The sequence below is a fragment of the Rana temporaria genome, chromosome 5, assembly GCF_905171775.1.
Source record: "Rana temporaria chromosome 5, aRanTem1.1, whole genome shotgun sequence".
Classification (NCBI taxonomy): domain Eukaryota; kingdom Metazoa; phylum Chordata; class Amphibia; order Anura; family Ranidae; genus Rana; species Rana temporaria.
In genome coordinates, this window is record NC_053493.1 from 296,231,409 (window position 1) to 296,258,542 (window position 27,134).

Below are 27,134 nucleotides of genomic sequence, written 5' to 3' on the forward strand. Positions count from 1 at the left end.
GCATCTCGGACCATGCTCCGGTATCTGTTACTATCCGGCTATCTCGGGTGGAGGGTGTGCGCCTGTTGAGATTGTCCAAGTATTGGATCATGGACCCGGGGATCCAGGAGGAGATGCCGGAGGCTCTCTGTGACTTCTGGCTGAGGAACGAGGGCTCTGCAGACCCCCTGCTGGAATGGGATGCCTTTAAGGCCTGGCTGAGGGGTGACTTTACGGCTAGGGTGGCGGTGCGCAAGCGTGAATCGGTGCAGTCTCTGGGGGACCATGAGGAGAGGGCGAGATTGAAGGAGGCGGAATTTGTGCGATCACCAGACTCCGAGCACTATGTGCCATGGAGTGATGCCCTGCGTGACCTCTCTCTAGTTCGGGTGGACCTCACCAAAAAATCCATGCTGGAGAGTGCCCAAAGGGTATTCGAATATGGAGACAAGAATGGTCGGCTGCTGGCCTGGCTTGCTAGGGGGCAGCGACCTCTGACCCACGTTGGGAAAGTGCGCGATCAAGCTGGGGGGTTACTCATGTCCCCCAAGGATATTGGTGCTAGGTTCCTTGAGTTCTACCAGTCCTTGTACTCCACTAGGGTTACATACACTACGGCCGAGTTGACTACCTATCTAGACCAGATCTCCCTTCCCTCCTTGACAGAGGCACAATGTAGGAGGCTTGACTCGGACATCTCCCTGGAGGAGGTACAGGTGGCCCTACACTCCATGCAGGCTGGGAAGACCCCCGGCCCGGATGGTATACCAACGGAGTTCTACTCGGTGCACCAGGAGCTTCTAGCTCCCAGGCTCACCTCACTACTTAAGCGGTCCTTCTCCATGGGGACTCTCCCTGATTCGATGTCCGACGCAATTGTTGTGTTGGTGCCTAAACCCGGTAAGGATCCTGAAGAGTGTGCCTCATATAGGCCTATCTCTCTCATTAATGCAGACGCCAAGCTCCTAGCTAAGCTTCTGGCTATTAGGCTGGCCACAGTGATAGAAGACCTGATACACGTGGACCAAACCGGGTTCATGCCCGGGAAGGGCACTGACATCAACATTCGTCGCCTGTTCTTGAACCTGGATGCACAACATGACAACGGGGGTACCCGAGTCGTGGCCTCTCTCGATGCCGAGAAGGCCTTTGACTCTGTGGAATGGGGCTACCTGTGGGAGGTGCTGCGTAGGTTTGGGTTTGGCCCTGGGTTTCTTCAATGGCTCCAAATGCTGTATAGGTCCCCTAGGGCTAGGATCCGGGTGAACGACCATCTGACACTTTCCTCCTCCAGAGGGGAACCCGGCAGGGGTGCCCCTTGTCACCCAGCCTCTTTGCCCTGGCCCTCGAGCCACTGGCGGTTTTAGTCAGGGACTCCGAACGGGTGGTCGGTCTCCGGGTTGGCCCTCTGGAGGAGAAAATATCCTTATATGCGGATGATACTCTGCTATATCTCCACGACTCAGCTGACTCCCTAACATCAGCACTGGAGATATTTGATGAATTTGGTAAATTCTCGGGGGTACGTATCAATTGGACTAAGTCCGCCCTCTTCCCACTAGACGAGAGGGCTAGGGTGGTTTGCCCGCAATCAACATTGCAATGGGTCGAGGAGTTTGTGTACCTGGGCGTGAGGGTTTCCCGTGAACTTGGGTCCTACTACCGACTCAATTTGAGGCCGGTGGTGGACAGGCTCTACCTTTGAACCTCCTGGGGCGCATCAATGTCCTAAAAATGATTTTTTTGCCCAAACTCAACTACTTTTTTCGGAACTGCCCTGTATGGCTGGCTAACTCGGTTTTTCGGGACTTAGACAGCTGCATTGGCTCCTTTCTGTGGCGGGGATCTCCCCCTCGGTTGGCCAGATCCACCCTTCAACTGCCTGTTGGATTCGGGGGGTTGGCGCTACCCAACCTACTAGTGTATTATTGGGCCGCCGTACTAGTTACGGTGCGGTGGTGGTTTGAGCAGTCCAGGGCCAATGCAGCGGTCTGTTTAGAGGCAGCTATTGTGGGGTCCCTTACCGAACTAAGCAACCTGGTTTACCGGGGTCCGACTGAGTACCCCCTGTTGCCGGGTCCGTCTAGGACTACGTTGCGGGTGTGGGGTGTGGCTAGACGTCGTTTTCAATCCCCTGGCAGATGGTCCCCCTTTACCCCGCTGTGGGGTAACCCTAACCTCAAACACTTCCGCACTATACCGGACCCGCAGGTGTGGGCGCGCTCGGGCATTAAGGTCCTCCGGGACATTGTTAGTGGGGGATCCTTGCTCCCCTTCTCGACCCTGTCCAGTCGTTTCGGTCTGGCGCCCTGGATGCTGTTCCGCTATCATCAGCTGCGGCATGCTTTCAGGGCCCAGTTCCCGGCCCCCCCTGACCTCCAGACTGACCTGGTTGAGGACTTGCTGGCTCAGAGCACCCTTAAAAAAGCACTCTCCACTCTGTACTTGACGATCCTCAGTAAGAACTCCCCTAAGATGGATGCCCTGTGGAGCAAGTGGGTGGTGGATGTCCCGTCCCTGGACAGAGGGGTATGGGAGGAGTGCTTTGAAGATGGGTATAGACTGGTGATCTCATCTAGAGATAAGCTGATTCAGGCTAAGTTCTTGCACAGAGTGTACTTCACCCCCCAGAGACTGCACGGGATATATCCGCAGCGCTCTTCTAACTGCCCGAGATGCTGCACGGCGGTGGGAACATATATGCATATGTTTTGGACATGTCCTAGACTGTCAGACTTCTGGGCCGATGTTTTTGAAACAGTTAATGTGCGCCTCCACCTGTCTCTCCCGATCTCCCCGGAGCTGGCGCTCCTGGGGGTGCAGGATGATGAGCAGAGGCCTCGGTATGTTAAGCTGCTGTTGTCACTACTTCTTTTCTACGCCAAAAAAGCGATTTTACTAAAATGGACCTCTAGAACCCCCCCTACGGTGGGTGGGTGGATGGATGCGGTGAATGCAGTTCTCCCGCTGTATAAAATGACGTACATGAATAGGGGCTGCCCGTTGAAATTTGAGCGGATGTGGGGGCCATGGATAAATCCTCTTTGATCGAGCCTGGATATTGTATTGCCGCCCCTGCTGACTGTCTCTCCCTCCCTGCCTTCTCTCCCCCCCCCCCCTTTCCCCCCCCCCCTCTCCCTGTCCCCGGCCTACCAAGCTTGGTAATTGTCATGATGGATATGCTTAGCTGTACTCCTGTCGTGATGTGACTTGTGGAATGTTCACCTGCGGCTGTGATTTCTGTATCTCATGTCTGCCTACGATGCTGCTTTGTATTGATGACTAATGTACCTTATACTGTACCACTTTTGCCTTAATAAAGACCAACCTTGTTGTTAAAAAAAAAAAAAAAATCATTGGCCACTATGGGGTTGATTTACTAAAGGCAAATAGACTGTAAACAGTTGCACTCCACAGGGGAATTTGCTCCGGAGCTTTGTAAATGAGGGAAAGCTCTGCGGACTTCCATCATCCAATCATATGCAAGCAAAAATGCAGGTTTATTTAATTTTCCTTGCATGTGGTTGGGTATTCTTTGTAAAGTGAAGCTTTACCTCATTTACTTAGTTCTGGAGCAAATGCCCTTCTGTGTGCAAATGTACTTGCAAAGTGCACAGTGTTTAGTAAATCAAAGCAAATTAATCTATTTCCCTTTAGTAAATTAACCCCTTTATCTTTGTATGCATTTATTACCTTTAAAGCATAGCTCTAGGCTCCTTCAGAAAAAATAAAATACAAATACTGTAGCTGCTGACTTTTAACATTAGGACACTTACCTGTTCAGGAATCCAGCGGTGTCTTCACCCGAGCCAAATTTTTAATCAGCTATCGGGTGCTGTGCAGCCATCTCAACTAGGGGAGGCCTGCCAGGCTTCACTACTGTTCCAACACTGCACATGCGCAAAATGCGGTGTGCTCTGTAAATGGGCTGGCTGTGGAGGAAGGAGGATGGTAGTCGAACCAAAACCAGGTACCCACTCCCCCCAAAAGGTGTCAAATGTGGCAGCGGAGAGAGGAATGAAGCAGACAAGAGTAGCTTCCCCTTTTGGGTGGAGCTGCGCTTTAAGTTTGGGGAGTCTACTGGACTTTGAGAGGATATGTATGGTAATGTTATTTATGTATAAGGTTGGTAGAACATGATCATGATGTAGCCTTATATTTTCATACTTACAGGACAGCAGTGTAGGAACAGAGGTTAAAGAGGTCAAAATTGTGGCCTAGCCTCTGCTCCTGGGGGCCTGAAGGGCCTCTCCGCCTCACCCAAAGTGATGATTGAGGGTTAGGATTAGGATTACCTGCACAGAGCTAATCACAGGCAAATAGGACTCCTCAAGTCAATACAGTGACCATTGTTTACTTTGGGGAAATAGCAACCGGCGTCGTCTGTTCTCTGCAATAATATGAGTTGACATGGTCACATAATATAGAATGCCTTGACAGAGACCAAAGTTAACCTCAAATATCACCTATGTTTTCTTCTCCCTGAAGTCATGTCTACAGCTATGTTGTTGAGTACTGTTTATATCAATTTCCTGAATAGATATAAAAGAAAAAACTCCTTCAAAACATTTCCTTGGGTAATTACAGTAATGAGTGTACTGTTTTTTTAGAACCTGAGAGGTTTCAGAAGGCTATTTATCAAAAGCATAAACCATTTCTTGTCAGTCCCAATGGGAAGCTACTAACATATTTATTATCTCTGCTAGAAATCGTATTTTCTTCAGTAGCACTTCACATGTATTTGGCAGTTTGATTCACAGTATTTTAGGTGTGACTTGAAGATATGGGTGCAGAATGAAAAGACAATTTATCAGTCTTAAGAATATCAAACAATATTATACAATATGGTTGCAGATTTACTGTACTTGAAAGCATCAGTAAATACAAAAAGCTTTAATTTAACATCTTAACATAGGTCTACCTTGAAGAGTAAATACACTTTTGACAAAAAATAAATAAAAAATCCCATCTGGGTGATTAATGTATATTGCAAAGATTTTAATACATTTTGTTGCAGATTCCCATCTTTTTCTGTTGTGGAAAAAATTGAGGTTTGTTTGACATTTTCCTTTAAAAACGAATTGACTGAGAAGGTTTTTTTTTTGTTTTTTTTCTTTATAATCATCTGATGCACTTTTAGTGTTCTGATGAGAAAAATTGCAGTGTCTGTATTGCCTTATAGGTAGCCCTCATCAAAAACAAAAAAACTGACTTGTATCTTAGTACAGACTTTTGGCAAAATAGTAAACCAATCACGCAAGCAAATTAAATTTTTGGAGGCGTTCTGTACACCAAATGATTGTACAGAACACCTCCAGGTTGCCATATTGCTTTGAATTTTACCAAACGTTACAACACTGCAGATTGAGATGAACAGGGCATTTTTTAATAACATCAAATTATAATATAGCTTGTGTAGCAATTTTATATGCAATGTTATTTTTTCCACAAATGTGGAGTACCCTTTAAAATGACATAAGCAATTGCAAGCTGAAATCTTAAGCCTCGTACACACGGGCCAGAATATCGTCAGGAAAAAAACATTGTTTTTCCTGACGAGATTCTTGGCAAGAATCTCTTGCTGCCCGAGTGTAAAGACTCTCCTTTCAAAAGAACCGCGGTTCTCTTGAAAGGCAAGAACGCGGTGACGTCATCGCGTACGACGAGCATGCGCTTGTCACATTCGATGCCGTCGCCGCCATCTTGCTGTACCCTACCTATGCCTAGGAAGCTACCGTGCATGCGTCAAAGTCATTTCGAGCATGCGCGGGTTTCCATGGCAACAGGTAAGTATACAGACGCTCGGGTTTCTCGTCGGGAAACAGGCCGACAAGAATCTCGAAGAGAAAATACAGAGCAGGATCTCTATTTTTCTGGTCGAGATTCTGGGCAGATTTCCAGACAAGAAACCTCAAAGCCTCATACACACGTAGCGAGTGTGTGTACGAGGCTTTAGATCTCCTCACCCAGTTCAAGAAATACTGCATAAATATTGTAGTTGTGATCAACTCAGAAAGTCTAGTACTCATTGTATAAAGAAAATGGAGAGTGAACATATGCAAGTTATTCAAATTAAGCCCCATAAAAACGATTGGACCTTTGTCCGACCAAACTCACATCAGAATTCCGACAGATATCCATCGGAGTAAAAGAGAACATGTTCTCTGTCTAAACTCTGATGGAATTCATCAAAATTACTCCGATTGGGGCATACACACGGTCGGAATTTCCGATGGGAAAAGTCTGTCTGACTTTTTCCATCAGAAATTCTGATCGTGTGTACGGGGCTTTACTCAGCACCTACATCCCTTTGTAGAAAAGTGGGAGAAAACCCCAAAATGGAGGAATGTATGGGACTTTTGGAGTGCTTGTCAAAAAAAATATTATTTATAAAAATAAAAAGTCACAAGCTTGCTGTTCTACATGTTTAACCTGTTCAGGCTTCTTCAGGAACACATGTGGACTTTCTTATCTAATAGGTAAGTGTAAACAAATTGTAAATACAAAATTATCAAACAGAAATTGTCTCTAAGTATAAACTATTTAACAACAAATCTTATATATTGCACATTTTATAGCAGTACCTGAGAAAAAACATAGAAACCCATAAGAAAGTTCTTCCTGAGTCTTCTTGTGAGATACTCAAAGGAGAAAACACAGAAAAGGGGACGTCTGGTCACCTCATCAGACACATTTCATATACATGGCAATGACATACAGGTCAAATGGGCTTACCAAACCGGGGAATGTAATATGCTTTATGGGAAGTCCTTCATGAAAACCATTGTTTAACCTAAAAAGTTGTCAAAAATAATATTAAATAGTTTAAATTAGACCAGTAATTGAGTACTTGTACTGCTATGTGATTTTAACCATATTGAAAGATAATAATATGCTTACATGCTAATCTAACAAACAACATTAATCTGAGAGCCTCAAAATAGTCCTGGATGATATTCATTGCAGACAGGAGACAAGTATGAAAACACTTTAAGAGAGATAGATCTGTCAGTCAATGCAAAAAGACTGATTAATTAAAAAATACAATATAAACCGGTGTATCAGACAATAGTAAAGGGAAGTAGCTAAGCTTTATTACCTGTTTAAATTGTTGCTACTGTTTAATTACGATCTTTGTATCAGTTGACAGTAGGTGCATTTCCGTACCAGGCCACCAGCCCTTTAAAAGCAATAGATATATAAAAATTATATAAATGTGAAACATAAATACATTTGAATGGCTCATGAGCAGAGAAATACAATTCCTTGAGGGTGCCACAATTTCGCAATAAACAGTGGCGACAGAAACAGCGAGTCCATGACTAGCCTACCCTAAGGCAGAGGGCAGGACATCAGAAAGGCCAAACTCGGTAGGACTATGGCGAGGAGGACAGGGAAAATAATACACAGATAAACAAAGGGAAACAAAGGACCCCCTCCTCAAAGTAAATCCAATTCAACTCTAAAAGAGGATCAGCCTACTATAGGAAGGGTTTGTAACTAATGCCTTCATTCAGGCCTGGGTATTTAGTAGCTGGCAAACGGTAGATCCATTTAGCTTCAATTTGAAGGAGTTGTCTATCTGCATCGCCCCCTCTCTCATGTGGTGGAATATGTTCTAGGGCGTAAAAAAAAAAAACAATCATTTTAAGACTGTGGTTATGGTATAGACCAACGTGCCGACTAATGGGGTTTCCATCTTCCGTTTGGAAATCGCTGGCACATGGTCACGAATTCTACAAAAAAAGTTCAGTTTAGTTTTACCTACATAAAATGTGCCGCAGCAACATTTAATGAGATAAATTACCCCAATTGACTGGCACATAACTCTGCGTTTGAGTGCCCATACATCACCATTACGAAGATTGATATTGGGACCTTGTAGTACTCATTGTACCCATGTTTAAACATAGAAACATTGAAAAGTGATGGCAGAAAGTCTGCTCATTTTTTTTTTCGTTAAACTTTATTGCCTGACTATAGATCAGTGTTTCTCAACTCCAGTCCTCGGGGCGCACCAACAGGTCTTGTTTTCAGGCTTTCCATTATTGTGCACAGGTGATTTTATCAGTTTCACTGCCTTAGTAATTACCACAGCAGTTTGATCTGAGGGAAATCCTGAAAACATGACCTGTTGGTGCACCCCGAGGACTGGAGTTGAGAAACACTGCTATAGATCTATGTTTTTCCCAAGCATTTTTAAAGCCATTTACTGATGACTGTCTCACTACCTCGGCTGGCAGTTTATTCCAATCATCAACTACTCTTTCCGTAAAATAATACTTTAAGATTAGCTTTGAACTTCCCTCCAGTTTTTTGGAGGCCATGTGCCGTGTTCTTGATTTTGGTTTCATATTGAAAACACTGCCTTCCTGAACCTTATTCACTCCCATAAAATTATTTAAAAATTGTAATCATGTCTCCCATTTTCCTTCTTTAGACTGTAGATATTAAGTTCCCGAAGTTGTCCCCTAAACCCTTCATCATATTTATTACCAGTCTCTGGACTCGTTCTATTTTATCAATATCTTTGTGTAAGTTCTCCAAAACTGGACACAGTATTCTAAATGAGGTCTCACTAAAGATCTATATAGGGGAATCTGAACAAGCTTGTCAAGCTTAAATAGCACTTTTAGGGATGTAAGTCTGTAGCCTCCTATCTTAGGATTGTATGCTTTGAAATCCCCTTCCAAAAGAAACCAGAGATGGAACTCAACTCTCAGATTCCGGGCCATTTAAAATAAACAAGAAAGTTAGCAACCACTGGGATTAAGCACATGAGGCAGCCAACTGCACAAGATAGATGTTAGAATACAAATAGAGCCTCTCAGCCACAGGCTGTATCTCCTGAGTGAGTCTATAGGCAACATTTTAATGTTTGACTGGAGTGTGTGTACCTGTAAGTAAAATCTCCCAGTTCTGCCAAGTCTAGTGGTTTGGATGGATATTCTGCCTATACCATACATCTGGAGGTACTGCTGTACTAAGATATGACCTTATCAGGATAAACCATGTGTTTGTATGAGCTTTCAGAAGCCTAACCCGAAAATCAGGATGATTCAGCGACCAAACTGCTGGATCCTGATGCTTCCGTTTTACAGAGAAAGCAGAACCGATCCAGAAAAATAACACTATTACTGACTGTCGTATAAAATATCTTTAGCAGTATTGCCTATTTTTCTATAAAATGAAAATGTAAAACTTTTTATAAGCACAAATATATTTTTGCAGATTAGTACATGACCCACAACAAACATTTTACTGGGAGCCCACATCTTTTATACATTTACTCCCAGTACTATCAGCAATAATCTATTTCATTCCCAACCACCCAAAGCGTGTTATTAAAATCATCCATCAATGAAATTTGTATTTTTATTTTCTGTTTTTACACTAGTAGCCCCCAAGACTCGAGAACCCTGCATATACATTTTTCACAATAACAAAACTTCAGCCTAGAGGCACTCATTTAATCGAAACAGCATTTATAGACTTGTTTTTGCCAGCAAGAAAGGTGGATGAGACCATTTCAGTTCTCCTAAGAAAAAGTCCAACTTTGCTATTGTGTTTTGTAAAAGGCACCAGTTCCTGCAGGGGATGTTTTTTTAATATCGTTTTCTCCAGTAGATTGCATGCATTTCCTACTGTATTACCCAGAGTAACAACTGACACATTACAAGGAAGGAGGTAATAGTACAATGCAACAATTCCTTAGCACCGTGTTTCACAGAAATGAACATGTTCTATATAGTGACAAATGGGAAAAATATTACATTGTGACACTTTTTTCCAACAGGTCAAAAGTACAACTTGAAAAATAGCCTTTAAAGAAAAGAATGTAATGTCTTTATATTGTTATATGTCTTGTTAATTCTCATGGAAGAAAAATGATTTGTCTTGTATAAAAATTAATCATGGTTCAGTTTGTCTGCCTATTAGTGCTGAGTTGATGTCAATTCATGCTGACCCTTTTCATGGTTGTTCTATTGTAACTATTCATTGAGTTTTAAATAAAATATATTTTGTGCTAATACGGAAAAAGACTGCTGGAAAATATTGAAGCTTGGCTATCTGAAAATAAATGTTGATAGTACTTCTTGTCTGTTGGTTGCAGAGGACAACATGGTGGGTGGTCTCACAGAATTGGGCCCACCCCACTCGTGATGGTAACGTGAAGAAGCCATGGGGTTGATTTACTAAAACTGGAGAGTGTAAAATCTAGCACACCTGTGCATGGTAGCTAATCAGCTTCTAACTTCAGCTTATCCAATGAAGCATTGGCAAAAAAAATGGAATCTGATAGGTTTCTATGCAGAGCCTCACCAGATTTTAAATTATAAAAAATATAATTTGAAATTATTTATATATATATATATATATATATATATATATATATATATATATGTGTATATATATATATATATATATATATATATATATATATATATATATATATATATATATATATATATATATATATATATATATATATATATATATATATATATATATTAGTGCTGTGCGTTAAACGCGATATTAACGGCGTTAACGCAAACCCATGTTAACGCCGTCAATATTTTTATCGCGCGATTAACGCTCGGGGTGGACGTGCAGAGTGTGCAGCGGCGCGGCTTACCTTCTCGCTGGATTCACAGGTAAGTTACTCACCTTGTCCCTGGATCCAGCATTGCCACCCCGCTGTGTGATCGAGCGGGTCCTCCTCGCTCGATTCACAGTGTCTGTGTGCCGCCGATCTCCGTTCCCTGCGACGTTACGACGCACGGGAGCGGAGAACGGCGCCAAATTCAAAAAAGTAAACAAACACAATACACACAGTATACTGTAATCTTATAGATTACAGTACTGTATGTAAAAAATACACACCCCCCTTGTCCCTGTGGTCTGCCCAGTGTCTTACATGTTCTTTTATAAAATAAAAACTATTCTTTCTGCCTGAAAACTGTAGATTGTCCAAAAGTGTCCCTTTATGTCAAAAATGGTTTTAGATCAGCTAGAAAACAGCGATCAAAATTTATGACGAATTAATCGTGAGTTAACTATGACATTAATGCGATTAATCGCGATTAAAAATTGTAATCGTTTGACAGCACTAATATATATATATATATATATATATATATATATATATTCGTTTTTTATACACATAACGACACCACAAGACTCACAACATAAAACAGACCTGAGGTGTGCCCTGGTCAGCTGGTCGGTACACCAAAAAAGGGGGCATACCCAAGAAAAGTAACGATTGTAAATGAGGGATGCGTCAGAAGTTGCCCTGAAAAGGGGAATGGGTGGGAGGGTATCGGAACCGACAAGAAATGCAGGTGAGTGGGCTTCTTTTATACTCCCCAGACTCCACCCACACATTTAGCTGCCTTTCTTTTTCTTTTTAGAGACACTCTTTTACTATGATTTATTTAGAGATATCCAGTAAGAAAACCACAAGTGCTCCATAGTGGAAATGTAGATTATTTATAACTTTAAAGTATAACTGAAGGCAAACATTTTTAGAAGGGAGATGGATTAGAACACCTATTAGGTTTGTATTGCTGTCTTTGCCCCTATTAAGGAGATTCACCCTCTCTATTTGTCCTGTTTAACATTATCATTGAAAGTGAAAGTAAAAGATAATCCCACATTTTGGGTTGTCCCCAGAAAAGTAACCAATGGGAAATCTTCCAATGGGGACACTAGTTCTGATGACCTGGGGGCCCCCAAGGAATTCCCTTAATTTACAGGGATTTCCTCTCACTTCCTCTTTTGGCTATGGGACAGGAAGTGAAGGTAAACATCCCCAATGGGACACAGATCGGGAAAAAAAAGTCTGACAGGGGTTATAGCCCTCTCATACTCCTAAAAAAGGAATACTGGTTGCACAAAGTGTCAAGAAATACTATCAATCAAGCAAATACAATATCAGTTAAATGTTGACAGCACATACAGATAAAAACAAATAAGAAAAAAATATTGTGTTGCGCTATCAAACAAAGTCCTAATACATCAGTAATTCAACTCAATGACATATACATTACATAGGAATAATGTATACAAACGGAAATTCAACATATGAAAATAAGTGTTCGAAGACAATATCTAAATAAAGTGCACAGTGCAAAATCAGTCCAAACATAAAGTGATCAGTGCAAGATATTTCTTGAACCTCGAGTCCTCTCATGTGAACATACACCACTTCACACCTGAGTGTACACCCAACTCACAAACTGCTTACCATCAGGTTAGACATCCAAAGCAATCCATAACAGAAGCTCAGGAGGATACAAAGATAAAAGGGGAGCTCATGATGTAGTAAGGTCAAACCTCACCAATTTAACAAAATAGAAAACTACTCACACAAGACAGGTAAAATAAAGCATGTAGACAGATAAGCCCAGTCACCCCCGTGGCGGGCATGCTTACGTCACCGCTTATTTTTAGGAAGAGAAGTCAACATTTTGCATTTAGTTTTACTTTAAGTCATTTTGGGTCTCCTGGAAAAGAATACAATCTACTTGACATGCTGTTTTTCATTTTACAGCTTATATGAAATATAGTCTATATTTTTTATTTATGTTAACGCTTTTTGACATTTTCCTTTTAAATTGTATACACTTTATATTAGTAGAAGAGAGATCCACTGGTTCCCATTGGTTGTGATTTAATTGTCGAGAATTAAAGATGCATGGCTGTGATTGACACACAGTCGACCAACATCAGCAGATGATATGGCTCCCCAAATCATACCTGACTGTGGAAACTTCACACTGGACCTCATGAAACTTGGATTCTGTGCCTCTTCACTCTTCCTCCAGACTCTGGGACCTCGATTTCTAAATGAAATGCATAATTGTCCACAGTCTGCGGTGGTTTGGGGAGCCATGTCATCTGCTGGGGTTTGGTCCACTGTGTTTTATCAAGTCAAAAGTCAGTGCAACCCTCTACCAGGAAATTCTAGAGCACTTCATGCTTTCCTCTGCTGACCAGCTTTATGGAGATGCTGATTTCATTTCCTTCAGGACTTGGCACCTACCCACACTGCCAAAAGTACCAATACCTGGTTTAATGATCATAGTATCACTGTACTTGATTGGCCAGCAAACTCGCCTGACCTAAACCCCATAGAGAATCTGTGAGATATTGTCACATGTTCAGCTTTCTAGCAGAAGCCTGAAGGTTTTGTGCTAATATTGATGGGTATTTGGAACTGTTTATAATTCCCTCTACCTTGGATAAGGTCCCTTTTCCATCTGAGGAAAACAGCCCCAAAGCATGCTCCACGGTGGGTATGGTGTTCTTTTGGTGATGTGCAGTGTTGTTTTTGCGCCAAACATATCTTTTGGAATTATGGACAAAAAGTTCAACCTAGGTTTCATCAGACCATAACACATTTGCTTTTGGGAGACTTCAGATGCGATTTTGCAAAATTTTGCTGGGCTTGGATGTTTTTCTTCATAAGAAAAGGCTTCCATCTTGCCACTCTACCCCACAGCCCAGACATGCGGGAGATTGTTGTCACATGTACCACACAGCTTGTTCTTGCCAGATATTCCTGCAGCTCCTTTAATGTTGCTGTAGGCCTCTTGGCAGCCTCCCTGACCAGTTTTCTTCTTGTCTTTTCATCAATTTTAGAGAGACGTCCAGTTCTTGCTAATGTCACTGTTGTGCCATATTTATTTCACTTGATGATGACTATGTTCCATGGTATATCTAATGCCTTGGAAATTATTTTGTACTCTTCTCCTGACTGATACCTTTTAACAATGAGATCCCTCTGATGTTTTGGAAGCTCTCTACAGACCATGGCTTTTGCTGTAAAATGCAACTAAGAAAATGTCAGGAAAGACCTACTAGAACAGCTGAACTTTTTTTGGGGTTAATCAGAGACACTTTAAATGATGACAGGTGTGTACTGACTCCTATTTAACAGGAGTTTGAATGTGATTGCTTAATTCTGAACACAGCTACATACCCAGTTATAAGAGTGTGAGCACACTTATTCAGCCACATTATTTATTTTAAATTTTTTTTTACTTCCCCCCGATCGTCGTACAACACTGTACCCAAACAAAATTGACATAGTTTTTTCCCACAAATAGAGCTTTCTTTTGGTGGTATTTGATCACCTCTGGGGTTTTAATTTGTTGCACTATAAACAAAAAAAGAGCGACAATTTTGAAAAAAAATCTATATTTTTTACGATAATAAATAAAATAAAAAAAAGTAACAAAAGAGTTAATGAAGATGGGAGGCGGATGCGGGTGAGCTGGATGGGGAACAATGGGAAAAAATCTTTCAGGCAGTAGGCAAATGCTCGCTGAATGTTTCACAGAGGCTCACACAACTGTATATTTTGCTGCGCACTTACTATACCCCACACAGGCTCCATAAGATGAATCCACAGCTTGATCCAACCTGTACCAGGTGCAAAAGAGACCATGGTGATCTGATCCATATGCTGTGGAGATGCCCAAAGCTCCACACGTATTGGGCGGGAGTTGTGAGTACCGTAAATTCAACATTTGGCGTGGCTCTTCCACAGGATCCGAGGGCTTGTCTCTTGGGGGCTCTGGAGGAGTACGAATGGGAGGAAGCGGACAGAGAGGCGATACACAGGGTTCTGTTCCAAGCAAGGAAACTCCTTATGGTTCACTGGAGGGCTGAGGCTCCTCCGACTCTGGCTGAATGGATTAATAATATTGGGCTGGTGCTGAGGATGGAGAAAGTGGTGTATCAACACAGGGGTAATACCCACAAGTTTGAGAAATTATGGGCAAAGTGGCTGGATGTGCCAGGTCTAGCCCCGGTAGACCTTGTGATGGATAGACTTTTGGGCATCAATGTGGGGTGAGGTGGGGAGGGTGCTACTTGGCGGGATGGTGATGTTTGAAACGGTTTGGGGGGAGGGGGCTCTACCTCCTGTCTATAAATACTCAACGAGTACTGGATGTCTTATCCTTTGTTGTTATTTTGTCCCCGCAATGTTAAGGGGACCTTGCATACTTTGTACCTCTGCAAACTAAATAAAATTTTGTTGGATTCAAAAAAAAAAAAAAAAAGAGTTAATGAGTAGATCTGATAAGACAGCGGAAGTCATTGTGATCACACTGCTGGACGTGAAATACGTTGGGCTTGTGATGTCATTTTTGTTCTTTGGAATGCGCACTAGCACCACATGTTAGCGGGTGTAGCAATGCTCCTACTAGTATACAGGCCTGTCTTTTTTGGCATTCAAGCTGGTGTGTGGAGATTGGAGAGGAATATACAGAATAGGATCTACTGTATTTTCAGGGGTATTCAGAGCTGCTATGTTAGTAGTAGTAGTAGTACTACTGACAAAGGAGAATAGCACACCGAAACACTTGGTTTCTTTGTTAATTTACAATGTGCACTTCATTAAAACAAGGGCATTTTTTTAATTAAATGCAGTATCACGTTTTATTGTTGCCATGCTTTTTTCCTGTGTAATGAGGAGTATTGGTTGTTTTAAAGGCATTTTGAAATTACAGAAAGCTCTGGTAATGCTTACTTGCATAACTACACACAACTCTGGAAAAAGAAAAACTTTCTTGGAAATTATACTGTGTTTTAATATACAGTGATTGTTTCATTCACCGATTTATAAATCTGCACTTGTGTTTTAACACAGCATACTGTTGACTATTATCTATACATTATATATTATCTATTTATTGTTACAGAATTTCAAATGAACATTCTCCAAAGCTCCAGATCCGTAGCCACAGTTACTTGAGAGCAGTGAGTGAAGTTTCTATCAATAGGAGCATGGACACCCTAGACCCATCAAGCCTTCTAGCATCTCCTAAATTTCGCTCTAGAAATGAGAGTTATATGAGAGCCATGAGCACAATCAGTCAGGTAAGTAATTACATTGCCTTTGTGCCCTTTCTCTTATTGGTTGTTTAATAAAATTATGAAATAAAAAGTTGAGAAATTGACCTTGTTAAGCTAAGGATTTGTTTATTCATTTATTTATTTATTACAGCATTTATTTAGTGCTGACAATTAAGGCAGCACTTTATATTCATAAAATAGAGCAGAGGTAGGATGCTACTACCCAATAAGATTAGAAACATTTTTTCAGAGCTACCTGGGTGCGGAAAGGCAGTCACACAGATGCAATGGCAACTCCTTGCTTGCTCTTTTGATTGATTTTTCATAAAAGACACAGTAACAGACAGCAGATGTAAATGCATTTAGGCCCACAAAGCTGAAACGCGTTTACATCTGCTGTCTGTTACTGTGTCTTTTATGGAAAATTAATACATTTTGAAGATTTTAACCACTTCGCACCCAAGGCCATCATATGACATCCTGGATTTTGAGTGGGGATATCTGAATGATACCTGCGGCTGCAGGTATCATTCAGATATCTTTTTTTTCGGCCATGTACTCTGCTGGAAAGGCCTAGATCAGTTTTGTTTATTTTTTATCTCAGCCTTTCCTGCCTAAGGGAGAGATGTGGGGACATATAGACCCCAGATCTCTCCATAAAGAAGACATGTTTTAGCCTATTCCTATTACAAGGGCTGTTTACATTCCTTGTAATAAGAATAAAGGTGATCAAAATTTTTTCCCAACAACCCCTGAGTAGTGTGATAGTTAAAGCTGATAGTAGAGGGCAGTGGATCCTTACATTAGCAAGAGAGAACTTTCAAGTAAAGGGGTTTAATAGGAGGTTGAGTATGCTGGAAAGGCCTAGATCAGTTTTGTTTATTTTTTATCTCAGCCTTTCCTGCCTAAGGGAGAGATGTGGGGACCTATAGACCCCAGATCTCTCCATAAAGAAGACATGTTTTAGCCTATTCCTATTACAAGGGCTGTTTACATTCCTTGTAATAAGAATAAAGGTGATCAAAATTTTAAAGGGAAAGTAAAAAAATAAACAAACAAACAAAGAATATCATTTAAAGTGCCCCTATCCCCGCGTTTTCACGCGCAGAAGCGTTTGCATACGTACGTCGAGCACATATATGTAAACGGTGTTCAAACCAGATGTGAGGTATCACGTGAGGGACAGCAACAATTCTAGCCCAAGACCTCTTCTGTAACTCTAAACTGGTAACCTGTAAAAATGTTTAAAAGGTCGCCTATTGAGATTAAGTACCGAAGTTTGGCCCACTTCCACGAGTGTGCACAATTTTAAAGCGCAACATTTTAGGTATCTATTTACACGGCGTAACATCATCTTTTACATTATACACAAAAAATTGGGCTATCTTTAGTGTTTTTTTTTTATATTTTATTTATTTGAAAAATTGCTGGGTAAATACTGTGTAAAACAATTAAAAAGTTGCAATGACCACCATTTGATTCCCTAGGTTCTCTGCTAAAAAATATATATAATGTCTAGGGGTTCTGAGTAATGTTTCTAGCAAAAGAAATATGATTTTTACATGTAGGAGGGCGTGCCAGAATAGGCCTGGTATGGAAGTGGTTAAAGAGCAAGCACTGTATATTCACCTCAGTCCCTACCATCAAGGAGCTTACACATACATACATGCACATCTTACATGCACACATACATGAACACACATACTAGGGCCAATTAAGTCAGGAGCCAAATAACCGAACAGCATGTCTTTGGGTTGTGAGGAAACCTGAGTGCCTGAGGTAGCTCAATCATGCACATGGAAAAAATTTAAAAACTCCATGCAGACAATGTCCTGATGTGTTGCAAGGCAGAAGTGATTACCACTTAGAATACAAGAAAAGGGTAAAAAATACTGTAAAGTAGGACTGTGTTAACCATAGAAGCATTTATAGATAGTAGAACAATGGGGCAACATAAGCCTCAGCATTTACAGAACTGTTTTCTGGTAAGACAATGGAGCAACACAAAGTCTTAGCATTTACAGAACTGTTTTTTGGTAGGACAATTGGGCAACACCAAGCCTCATCATTTACAGAACAATTTTTTTTATTACATTTTTCTCTTCTGGCCACCTCTAGACATTTAAAACGATATTCAGTGTAGCCCTCTTTTAGGGGGGGGGGGGTTGGGTGTTATGAGAAATTGATCTTCCCAAACAGGATATTGCTCTAAACCTGTAGGTAAAGAAGATAAACAGTACCTTTGCTAAGTGGAAGAGTAGGTTTGATAATAAAGTTGGCAATGCTTTCACGCAGGACAAAGCCTCTTTGAGCAGAGGGGATTCTCTTCCTGGGAAGGTAACCATTATTCTAATCAAAGTAATTGGAAGCAGAAGAACTACTGCAACCAGCATATAACTTTAACCATATGTATATAGATTCACACCAGTACAGAAATACAAGCTTTATATAAGAAAAGATTAATAACATACAAAATGTACAACAAATATTATCAGCAAAGGGCCCGATAGCAGACCTGGTGGAGTTGTGCACATATACCCGGGTATATATAGTTGTTTATAGAGATACTTCCAGATGAATGTTGCATCATAGCCCCATTTCAGGGGCCCCTGAGGATGAAGCAGCATATGTTTTTGTGTCAGAGACCTGAAGACAAGATCAGAAGTGATATGGAGACCCTCCAGCTATTACCCAACCAGTCTGGAATGCAGTCCTAGTCATCTGTCACTGTGCATGCGAGACAGTAATAGGACAGAGATACGCTGTCATGAAGATTCAGCAATACACTCAAGAAGCTATTGGCAGCTGCAGTTAAATTATTATAACATAGAAATATTTTCAGATTCTTCTGATCTGGTATTCGTAGCATAGGCAGCTTCTCTCTCTTCATGTCCTCCTTCGAGGATTTTTTTCCCAACAACCCCTGAGTAGTGTGATAGTTAAAGCTGATAGTAGAGGGCAGTGGATCCTTACATTAGCAAGAGAGAACTTTCAAGTAAAGGGGTTTAATAGGAGGTTGAGTATCAGTAGTTGAGGAAATGTAAAATCCATATCTCTTTTCTCATGTTGGTATAGCCAATTAAAATGAAACTGAGAATATAATGCAAATCACATACTTCCTCCAAACTAATAACATGACTCAAAGGATGAAGCTTGTACACATGGGCATTGTCAATTTGGTGTGCCTACTAGTTTTGTTTGATGTCTAATACATAAGTGCCAAGATTGTCCAGCCAGCAAGAGCAACTATAGTAACAGAGCAAAGCTCTTCCTGGAATGTTACAGCCACTAGTTATGAGCTCAACTTACTTTATACAGGAACCCATTCAAGTTGCACTAATTAGTTACTAAATTTTAAATTGAGAACATTAAAATAGCTAAATGAATTTAAGGTTGTGTGATGAGGTTGCATACAGTGACCACAGTTCCTGTTTTCTTGGGGTCTTAAAAATAGTATGCAGTATATGTTATATGAAACCATTCATGCCACAATATCTTTCATTCCATTCATCAGAATTCCTAATACTGACATGTATGTTTTTTGTTTTTATATATATATATATATAAATATGTACTTAATGCTGATGTTTCCATATTTACAGGTTAGCGAAATGGAAGTCAATGGTCAGTTTGAATCTGTCTGCGAATCTGTTTTTAGTGAACTTGAATCTCAGGCAGTAGAGGCTCTGGATCTTCCCATGCCTGGTTGCTTTCGAATGAGAAGCCACAGCTATGTTAGAGCAATCGAGAAAGGATGTTCTCAAGACGATGACAGCATAATACTAAGACCATCATCACCTCCACGCACAACAACTACCGTACGGACAATCCAGAGCAGCACTGGTTAGTACCATTATATTGTATTCACTATAATTCACTTTAAAAAGGACACTGTCTGGATCAAACCACACCACATAACCTCAATTCAGAATCAAATTTGGCTTTGCATTATTAAAATGCCCCTGTCACATAAAGGAAAATTCCCATTAAACCATGCACCTGTAAAGAAGAAAGAGAATACATAACTCTCTCTATTTAACTCTCTCCCTGAACACGGCTCAGCTAAACAGAAATCCCTGGCAGATGTTTCTTCTGAAGCCAAGATTGCTGTGAGTGTCAATGTTCTGTGTCCCCTGCTGCACTCGCTGGTTCCTCTCACTGATCTCCACCTTACTCCTGCGTTCTGTAGGGATGTAGGGGAACCACAAAGTACTAGTTGGGGGGAGACATGAGATAGACTCATGGATTGTCAACTTAAGAAGAAATTTCAGCTGGGATTTATTTTCTTTGGAGCAATGTTTAGTAACACAAGTTGCAGGTGAAGTAAGTATTATCTTTCTTTTATACCAGGAGATGGTTTATTGGGAATTTTCTGTTATGTGAATGGGTAATTTTCAAATAGAAATCATACATTTTAGTAGGGCACCATTCATGTCAATCATTTGCATGTCCAACATTTGTCCACATATCTTTTGACTAATTTAGATAATTTGTTTTATAAATGTAAGCTTTGCTTTTTCTGTATTATACTGTATATATACCTACTTGACGATTTAAAAAAAAGTAAAAAGTGAGACCTTGTCTATAGTGACCAGCCAATTTTCCTCTTTTATGCTTTCTTGGAATAAAGCAAGCAATCTGATTACTATGGCCAAGTTCTTTGTTTTGTTTTCTTTCTCCATTTATATGAACAGGTGTATTTTTGAAGAACTAATTCTGCTTGGCTTGAAATTCAATGTATGAGGTTATTCGTAAAGTTTGTGTGGCCAACTCACACCTGTGTCAGTGATTTACAGAGGGTCTCGCTTTTGTGTTAGGCAAATGCACACTGGGGTTAATTTACTAAACCTGGAGAGTGCAAAATCTGGTGCAACTGTGCATGGTAGCCAGCCAATAAGCTTCTAACTTTAGCTTGTTCAATTAAGCTTTGACAAAAAACATGGAAGCTGATTGGTTTCTATGCAGTAAGTCCGGTTCTTTGTGGTTTTGCCATCTATGATGTGTGCGTTTTTATCATTTTAATTCGCTGAGATTTCTCCAGTGTTATAGAAGACACTTTTGTATAAGATTTATATTTTGATGCCAGTATCTGTTTGATAAAGTGCAGTTATTATATGTGATGTTGTGTCCAACATTGGTAATTACTCATAAAATTATAATGCGCTACCATATATGTTTACAGTATTTGTCTTCCTGTACATTTATGTTGTATGATAGCAACAATCAACAGCATAGCATTCCACCCATCTAATAAAAAACATTTTTTTATTTACAAAGAAAGAATCATTCAACATGTAATCTTTAGCAATGTAAATAGCTTGTTTTTCTTTATAACAAATCCCATTCTCATGACAAGTTAACATCATGAAATGTTAAGAAAATACTAGATTTTCAAAATGTTTTTGATCTGCTTAAGTGTAAGAGCCGGTTCACACAGGGGCAACCCGACTTACAGCAACTTCAGCGCAACTTGTAGAAACTTACAACGCAACTTAAAGTTGCCTACAGGACAGGCGACTTTGGCTAATTACAGAATAATCAACTCTGTGGGAGGGAGGGGTTTGCCTGAGTAAACTATTTACTCTTCCTGTAAAGTTGCTTCAGTTAAGATGGTGATCCGACTTTGGAGGCAAATTCCATTGAAATCTATGGGTACAAGTTGCCTACAAGTTGCCTTGAAGTCGCCTTGAAGTAGTACAGGAACCTTTTCTGTTTGGAACGACTTCAGTAGTGTACATTAAGACGGCTCTCATTCACTTCAATTGAATTTTTCATGTCGGGCGACTTGGGGCAACACAAGTCGCGTTAGTGTGAAACTGTAAAAAGATTGTAAAAAGACAAACAGTGGTTCTAGTTCCAGTAATTAAAGGAGAACTAAAGGGAGACATTTATTTGGCTAAAGAAGGTCCAGTAGCCAGAATAGGAAGTTAGGAGGAAAACCCTCCCAAAGTTAAGAAATCCCTGGTTGTCAACAGATCTAGTATTCCCATTGGAAGGTCCCTCTCCAATTCCTGTTCGGATGACAATCCAAAATGTAGGATTTCCTTTCACTTTGACTTTTGGCAATAAGGATAAACCCGGACAAAGAAAATGAATCATCCTAATGGGGATAGAGAAAGCAATAAAAACCTGATATGTGTTTTATAGTCCTTCTCCACTCTGTCCAAAACTAGAAAAAAAAATTGCCTTTAGTTATACTTTAAAATATAAAAGTTGTATGTAATGTCACAAATTAGTTCTCCTACTCCTGTGACCCTGGTTTTCACAGAGCCGGTCCAGGCTCTGAAAAGATCATGGCTCTGAAAAGGTCAGGATCCACGCAGACGCCTATATCAACAGCTGGCTCAGCCTCTCAGAGAGCTGCTGAGAGCCAATTGCTCCGACCTCCTCCAGAGCCCAACGCTCCAATGAGGGTTAACCTACCTGGCAGAATTCCCAAGTCTGGCTCGGGGTAAGATTTCAGTACCATTAGCGGTAACCCCGAGCCAGACTCAGGTTCGCATTGCAGTATCCAGGCAAAGTAACTTACCTTGTCCCCTGGATCCTGTGATGTCTCCATGCTGTGTGTGCAAGCTGTCATCTTGCTCGATTCACACAGTGCCCGAGTGCCACTGAATGCACTTTTATTGAGTCTACCTGTGTGTAATTTTATCTCAATTTTAAATACAGCTGTTCTATGAAGCCCTTAGGAGGTTAGAGAACCTTAGTGACCTTAGTTAGCATCATGAAGGCCAAAGAACACACCAGACAGGTCAGGGATAAAGTTGTGGAGAGGTAAAGCAGGGTTAGGCTATAAAAAAATATCCCAAGCTTTGAACATTTTACAGAGCACTGCTTAATCCATCATCCGAAAATAGGAAGAGTATGGCACAACTGCAAACCTACCAGAATATGGCCGTCCACCTAAGCTGACAGGCTGAGCAAAGAGAGCATTGATCAGAGAAGCAGCCAAGAGGCCCATGGTAACTCTGGAGGAGCTGCAGTGATTCACAGCTCAGGGTGGAGAATCTGTATACAGGTAGTGGTGTCACCCGGTGCGGTAAAACATGGTGTCAACCCCCCTCTGTCTAGGCTGCCCAGCACTAAGCAGGCAGCGCACATGCACAGGGCGCACCCCAAACCAGCCCCTGTAAATGATAGTATAGGGCAGTATAGTGGCAGGTTAGGGTAGTATAGAGTGGTATAGTGGCAGGTTGGTGTAGTGGGGTGGTATAGGACAGGTTAAGGTGGTATAGGGCATGTTGGGGTGATATATGGTAGTTTGGGGTGGTATAGGGCAAGTTAGGGTTGCATAGGGCAGGTTGGGGTGGTATAGGGCAAGTTAGGGTGGCACAGGGCAGGTTGGGGTGGTATAGTGCAAGTTAGGGTGGCATAGGGCAAGTTTGGATGGCATGGGAAAGGTTGGGGTGGTACAGGGCAAGTTAGGGTGGTATTGGGCAGGTTGGGGTGGTATAGGGAAAGTTATGGTGGCATAGGGCAGATTGGGGTGGTACAGGGCAAGTTAGGGTGGCACAGGGCAAGTTGGGGTGGCATGGGAAAGTTTGGGGTGTTACAGGGCAGGCTGGGGTGGTACAGGGCAGGCTGTGGTGGCACAGGGCAGGCTGGGTGGTAAAGGGCAGGCTGGGTGGTACAGGGCAGGCTGGGGTGGTACAGGGCTGTTTGGGGGGGTACAGGGCAGGCTGGGGTGGTATATGGCTATTTGAGGTGTTACAGGGCAGGCTGGGTGGTACAGGGCAGGCTGGGTGATACAGGGCAGGCTGGGGTGGTACAGGGCAGGCAGGGGTGGCACAGAGCAGGCTGGGGTGGTACAGGGCAGACTGGGATTGCACAGGGCAGGCTGGGGTGGTACAGGGTAGGCTGGAGTGGTACAGGGCAGGCTGGGATTGCACAGGGCAGGCTGGGTGGTACAGAGTAGGCTGGCATTGCACAAGGCAGGCTGGGTGGCACAGGGTAGGCTGGCATTGCACAAGGCAGGCTGGGTGGTACAGAGTAGGCTGGCATTGCACAAGGCAGGCTTGGTGGTACATGGTAGGCTGGGGTGGTACAGGGCAGGCTGGGTGGCACAGGGCAGGCTGGGGTGGTACAGGGCAGGCTAGGATTGCATAGGGAAGGCTGGGTGGTACAGGGTAGGCTGGCATTGCACAGGGCAGGCTGGGTGGTACAGGGTAGGCTGGGTGGTACAGGGCAGGCTGGGTGGTACAAGGTAGGCTGTGGTGGCACAGTGCATCTTGGAACTCTATGTAGTGACACTGCAGAGTAACTTACTTACATAGCATGAATGCAGATGAAGACCCGGGCTTGTGGGCGGGGCTGCTGTGTCCTCACCTCTAGCTGCTTGAGCTGCAGCATCATCGTTGGTGAGGGAGTCTGTGGGAGGAGAAGAGGAGCCACACCCACAGCTCCGCCCACGAACTCCGGCTCACACGGGGATAGCCTGACTGAGGAATGTTACAGGCAGCCTCCCGCACGGCTAGATGCCCTGCTCGCACCGCTCCAATCAATACAGTACGGTGTTTAGCGGCACGGCGGCCCCAGTGTCACCCCTCTGGCGGGTGTCACCTGCTGGGCATGTCAGCTAAAAAATAAAAATAAAAAAATAAATGGGATGGTGTCACCCCTCTAGCGGGTGTCACCCGGGTGCGGACCGCACCCCCCTCACCCCCCTAGCAACGCCTCTGTATACAGGACAACTATTAGTTAAACATGGTGGTGGCATCATCTTGTTTTGGGGATGCTTTTCTTCAGCAGGGACTGGGAAGCTGGTCAGAGGTGATGGGAAGATAGATAGAGCCAAATACAGGGCAATCTTAAAAGAAAACCTGTTAGCGTCTGCAAAAGACTTGTGATTTGGGTGGAGGTTCACCTTCCAGCAGGACAATGACCCTAAACATACAGCCAGAGCTACAATAGAATGGTGTAGATCAAAGCATATTCATGTGTTAGAATGGCCCAGTCAAAGTCCAAACCTGAATCCAATTGAGGATCTGTGGCAAGACTTGAAAATTGCTGTTTATAGACGCTCTCCATTCAATCTGACAGAGCTTGAGCTATTTTACAAAGAATAATGGGCAAGAATGCCACTCTATAGATGTGTAAAGCTGGTAGAGACATACCCAAAAAGGCTTGCAGCTGTAAGTGCAGTGAAAGGTGGTTCTACAAAGTATTGACTCAGGGGTGCTGAATACAAATGCACGGCACACTTTTCACATATTTATTTGTAAAACAAATTTGAAAAACATTTATCATCTTCTTTCCACTTCACAATTAGTTACTAATGATTTGTCCCTAAAAAGCGATTTGCCAAAGCTACAAGTCAGAGTGATTGTAAACAAATTTTTTTAACTAACAAGGAAATTGCACAGAGCCTGGAATCTCCTCTTTTTAATTATCAAGCTGATTCCCCTGGCTCCTCCTATTCTTGGTGTGCCCCCCAAAACAAGCTGCACAGTCTGTCTATGGACAAGCAGAGCAACTTGGCCTCGTCCCCTGCTCCCTTGTCACAGGATTTGACTGACAGCAGTGAGAGCCAATGACTCCCACTGCCTCTGAAAAGCATGTGAGACCAGAAAGTGAGGGAAGAGAGTCACTACAGAAGGGTAGTGGCAGGGCCGATCCGCCCTATAGGCTCACTATGCAAGCCGCTTAGGGCCCGCAAAGCTGCGGAGGGCCCCCCAAATTACTCAGAGGCCCCGCCTGGTGAGTGAGAAGTAATTTTTGGCCTCCACCCCACTTCTCAACTTGCTGGCTGCATGGGAGAAGAGGTAAGAATAGGAAGGCAGCACCCCCCAGCTTCTCACTTTAATGTAAGATGTCATTTACGACAGCGGAACACCCCCCCCCCTCTTCTCAACTTTAATCTTTAATGTGACATGTCCGCTGACCCCCCCCCCCCCCCGCGCTCCTCAATTTGAATGTGACATTAATTTTGCTTAGGGCCCCACAGAGGTCAGGATCGGCACTGGGTAGTGGCATGCATTAAAGTGTTAGTAAACCCACAACAGTAAAATCAGTCTGTATATGCAATAAAGCATGCTTGTTATACTCACTGTGGAACCTAAGGGATTAATTCTCTGCATTGTAAAAAAAAATAAAAAAGTCTGTTTGATCCTGTCTTCTCTGTTTCTCCCCTTCTTTTACTGTCCCCAATCCATCTGCTGATAGTACAGAGCCTTTGAGGCACTCTGCACATGCTCAGTTTTGTGTATATTGCTAGAGAGTTTTTTTTCCTTTAGGGGAGGGTGCATGTGATCACCACAGGGCCAATTAGGACTGTCCAGACAGAGGGTCAGGGGTCATGCAGTCTCATAGGACAGTCAGGGAAGAATGAATACTCCTCCTACAAGCTTAAACCAGACACTGATAGAAGTCATAAACTGCTATATACTGCTTATGAGAAAAGGAATTTATCAGTTTATATTTACTAAAATAATTGCATTTACATGTTGTGTATTGTGGGAGACCGGATATTGTGTCCTGTCTTTCGAAACACTTTAAAGTAAAAAATGCTTAGGCTTTAGAACCACTTTAAACCAGCTTTGAGTTGGGTAGCTCTGCTACAAAGCAAACCTTTAAGCAATTTGTAACTAAGCCACAGAGATAAATAAAGAACAAGTGTCACTGGTGAGCTGGAAACTGACAGGAAGCTCTGCACTAACTCAGCCGTTGAGCTGTAGATCGCTGTACCTTTAGCAAGCTAGCAATTCCATAAAAAATAAAAAAAATAAAAAAAGAACTATAATTTTCTTAGTAAGAAAAAAAAAATAGGATTCCTGCAAATCAATTGCCCATCTGATATGGCCTAAAGGTAAACCATAGATGAAGAATCCGTGTCACTGCATACCTTCCCGTGTTTGATTTCATCTCTGCATTTATTATGTCCTTTAAGAAAATGTTTTCTTCCTTTCAGTGGCAGAAACGTTTATGAATTATCCATAATTAATGAGTGTCTGAATCAGAATATTTCGACATTTGCATTCCCTTAATCATAAAGTGATGAAGGCGAGGACACGCCATGCCAGAAACATTCATCGTGGAGTATGAAACAGATGTTGTTTTGGAATGCACACATTCTGGGAGAGGGTATGAACGATGCTCCCATTGCTCAGAATAGCTTGTCATTATATAATCGCGGGGAACATGTGAGCAGTGTTCTTGGTCGTCTAAATCTGTTCAACAAGACAAGGTTTTTATACAGATCTATTAAGACTGCTGTAGAAAAACGCAAACTTAGTAAAGGTTTGGATAAAGGGGTGTATTTATTAATGTCAAATAGACTGTTGTTTGCA

General features: G+C 42.1%; 1 protein-coding gene across 2 annotated transcripts in view; it reads left to right on the forward strand.

Moving 5' to 3' along the window:
* DLGAP1 (DLG associated protein 1) overlaps positions 1–27,134 on the forward strand; it is a 392,681-nt gene that overhangs the window by 122,041 nt on the left and 243,506 nt on the right. For both annotated transcript variants that reach the window (XM_040354019.1, XM_040354020.1), the window contains exons 3-4: positions 15,696–15,873; positions 19,452–19,692. In XM_040354019.1, coding sequence (XP_040209953.1) covers positions 15,696–15,873; positions 19,452–19,692 — 419 coding nt within the window. The remainder of the gene's footprint in view (positions 1–15,695; positions 15,874–19,451; positions 19,693–27,134) is intronic.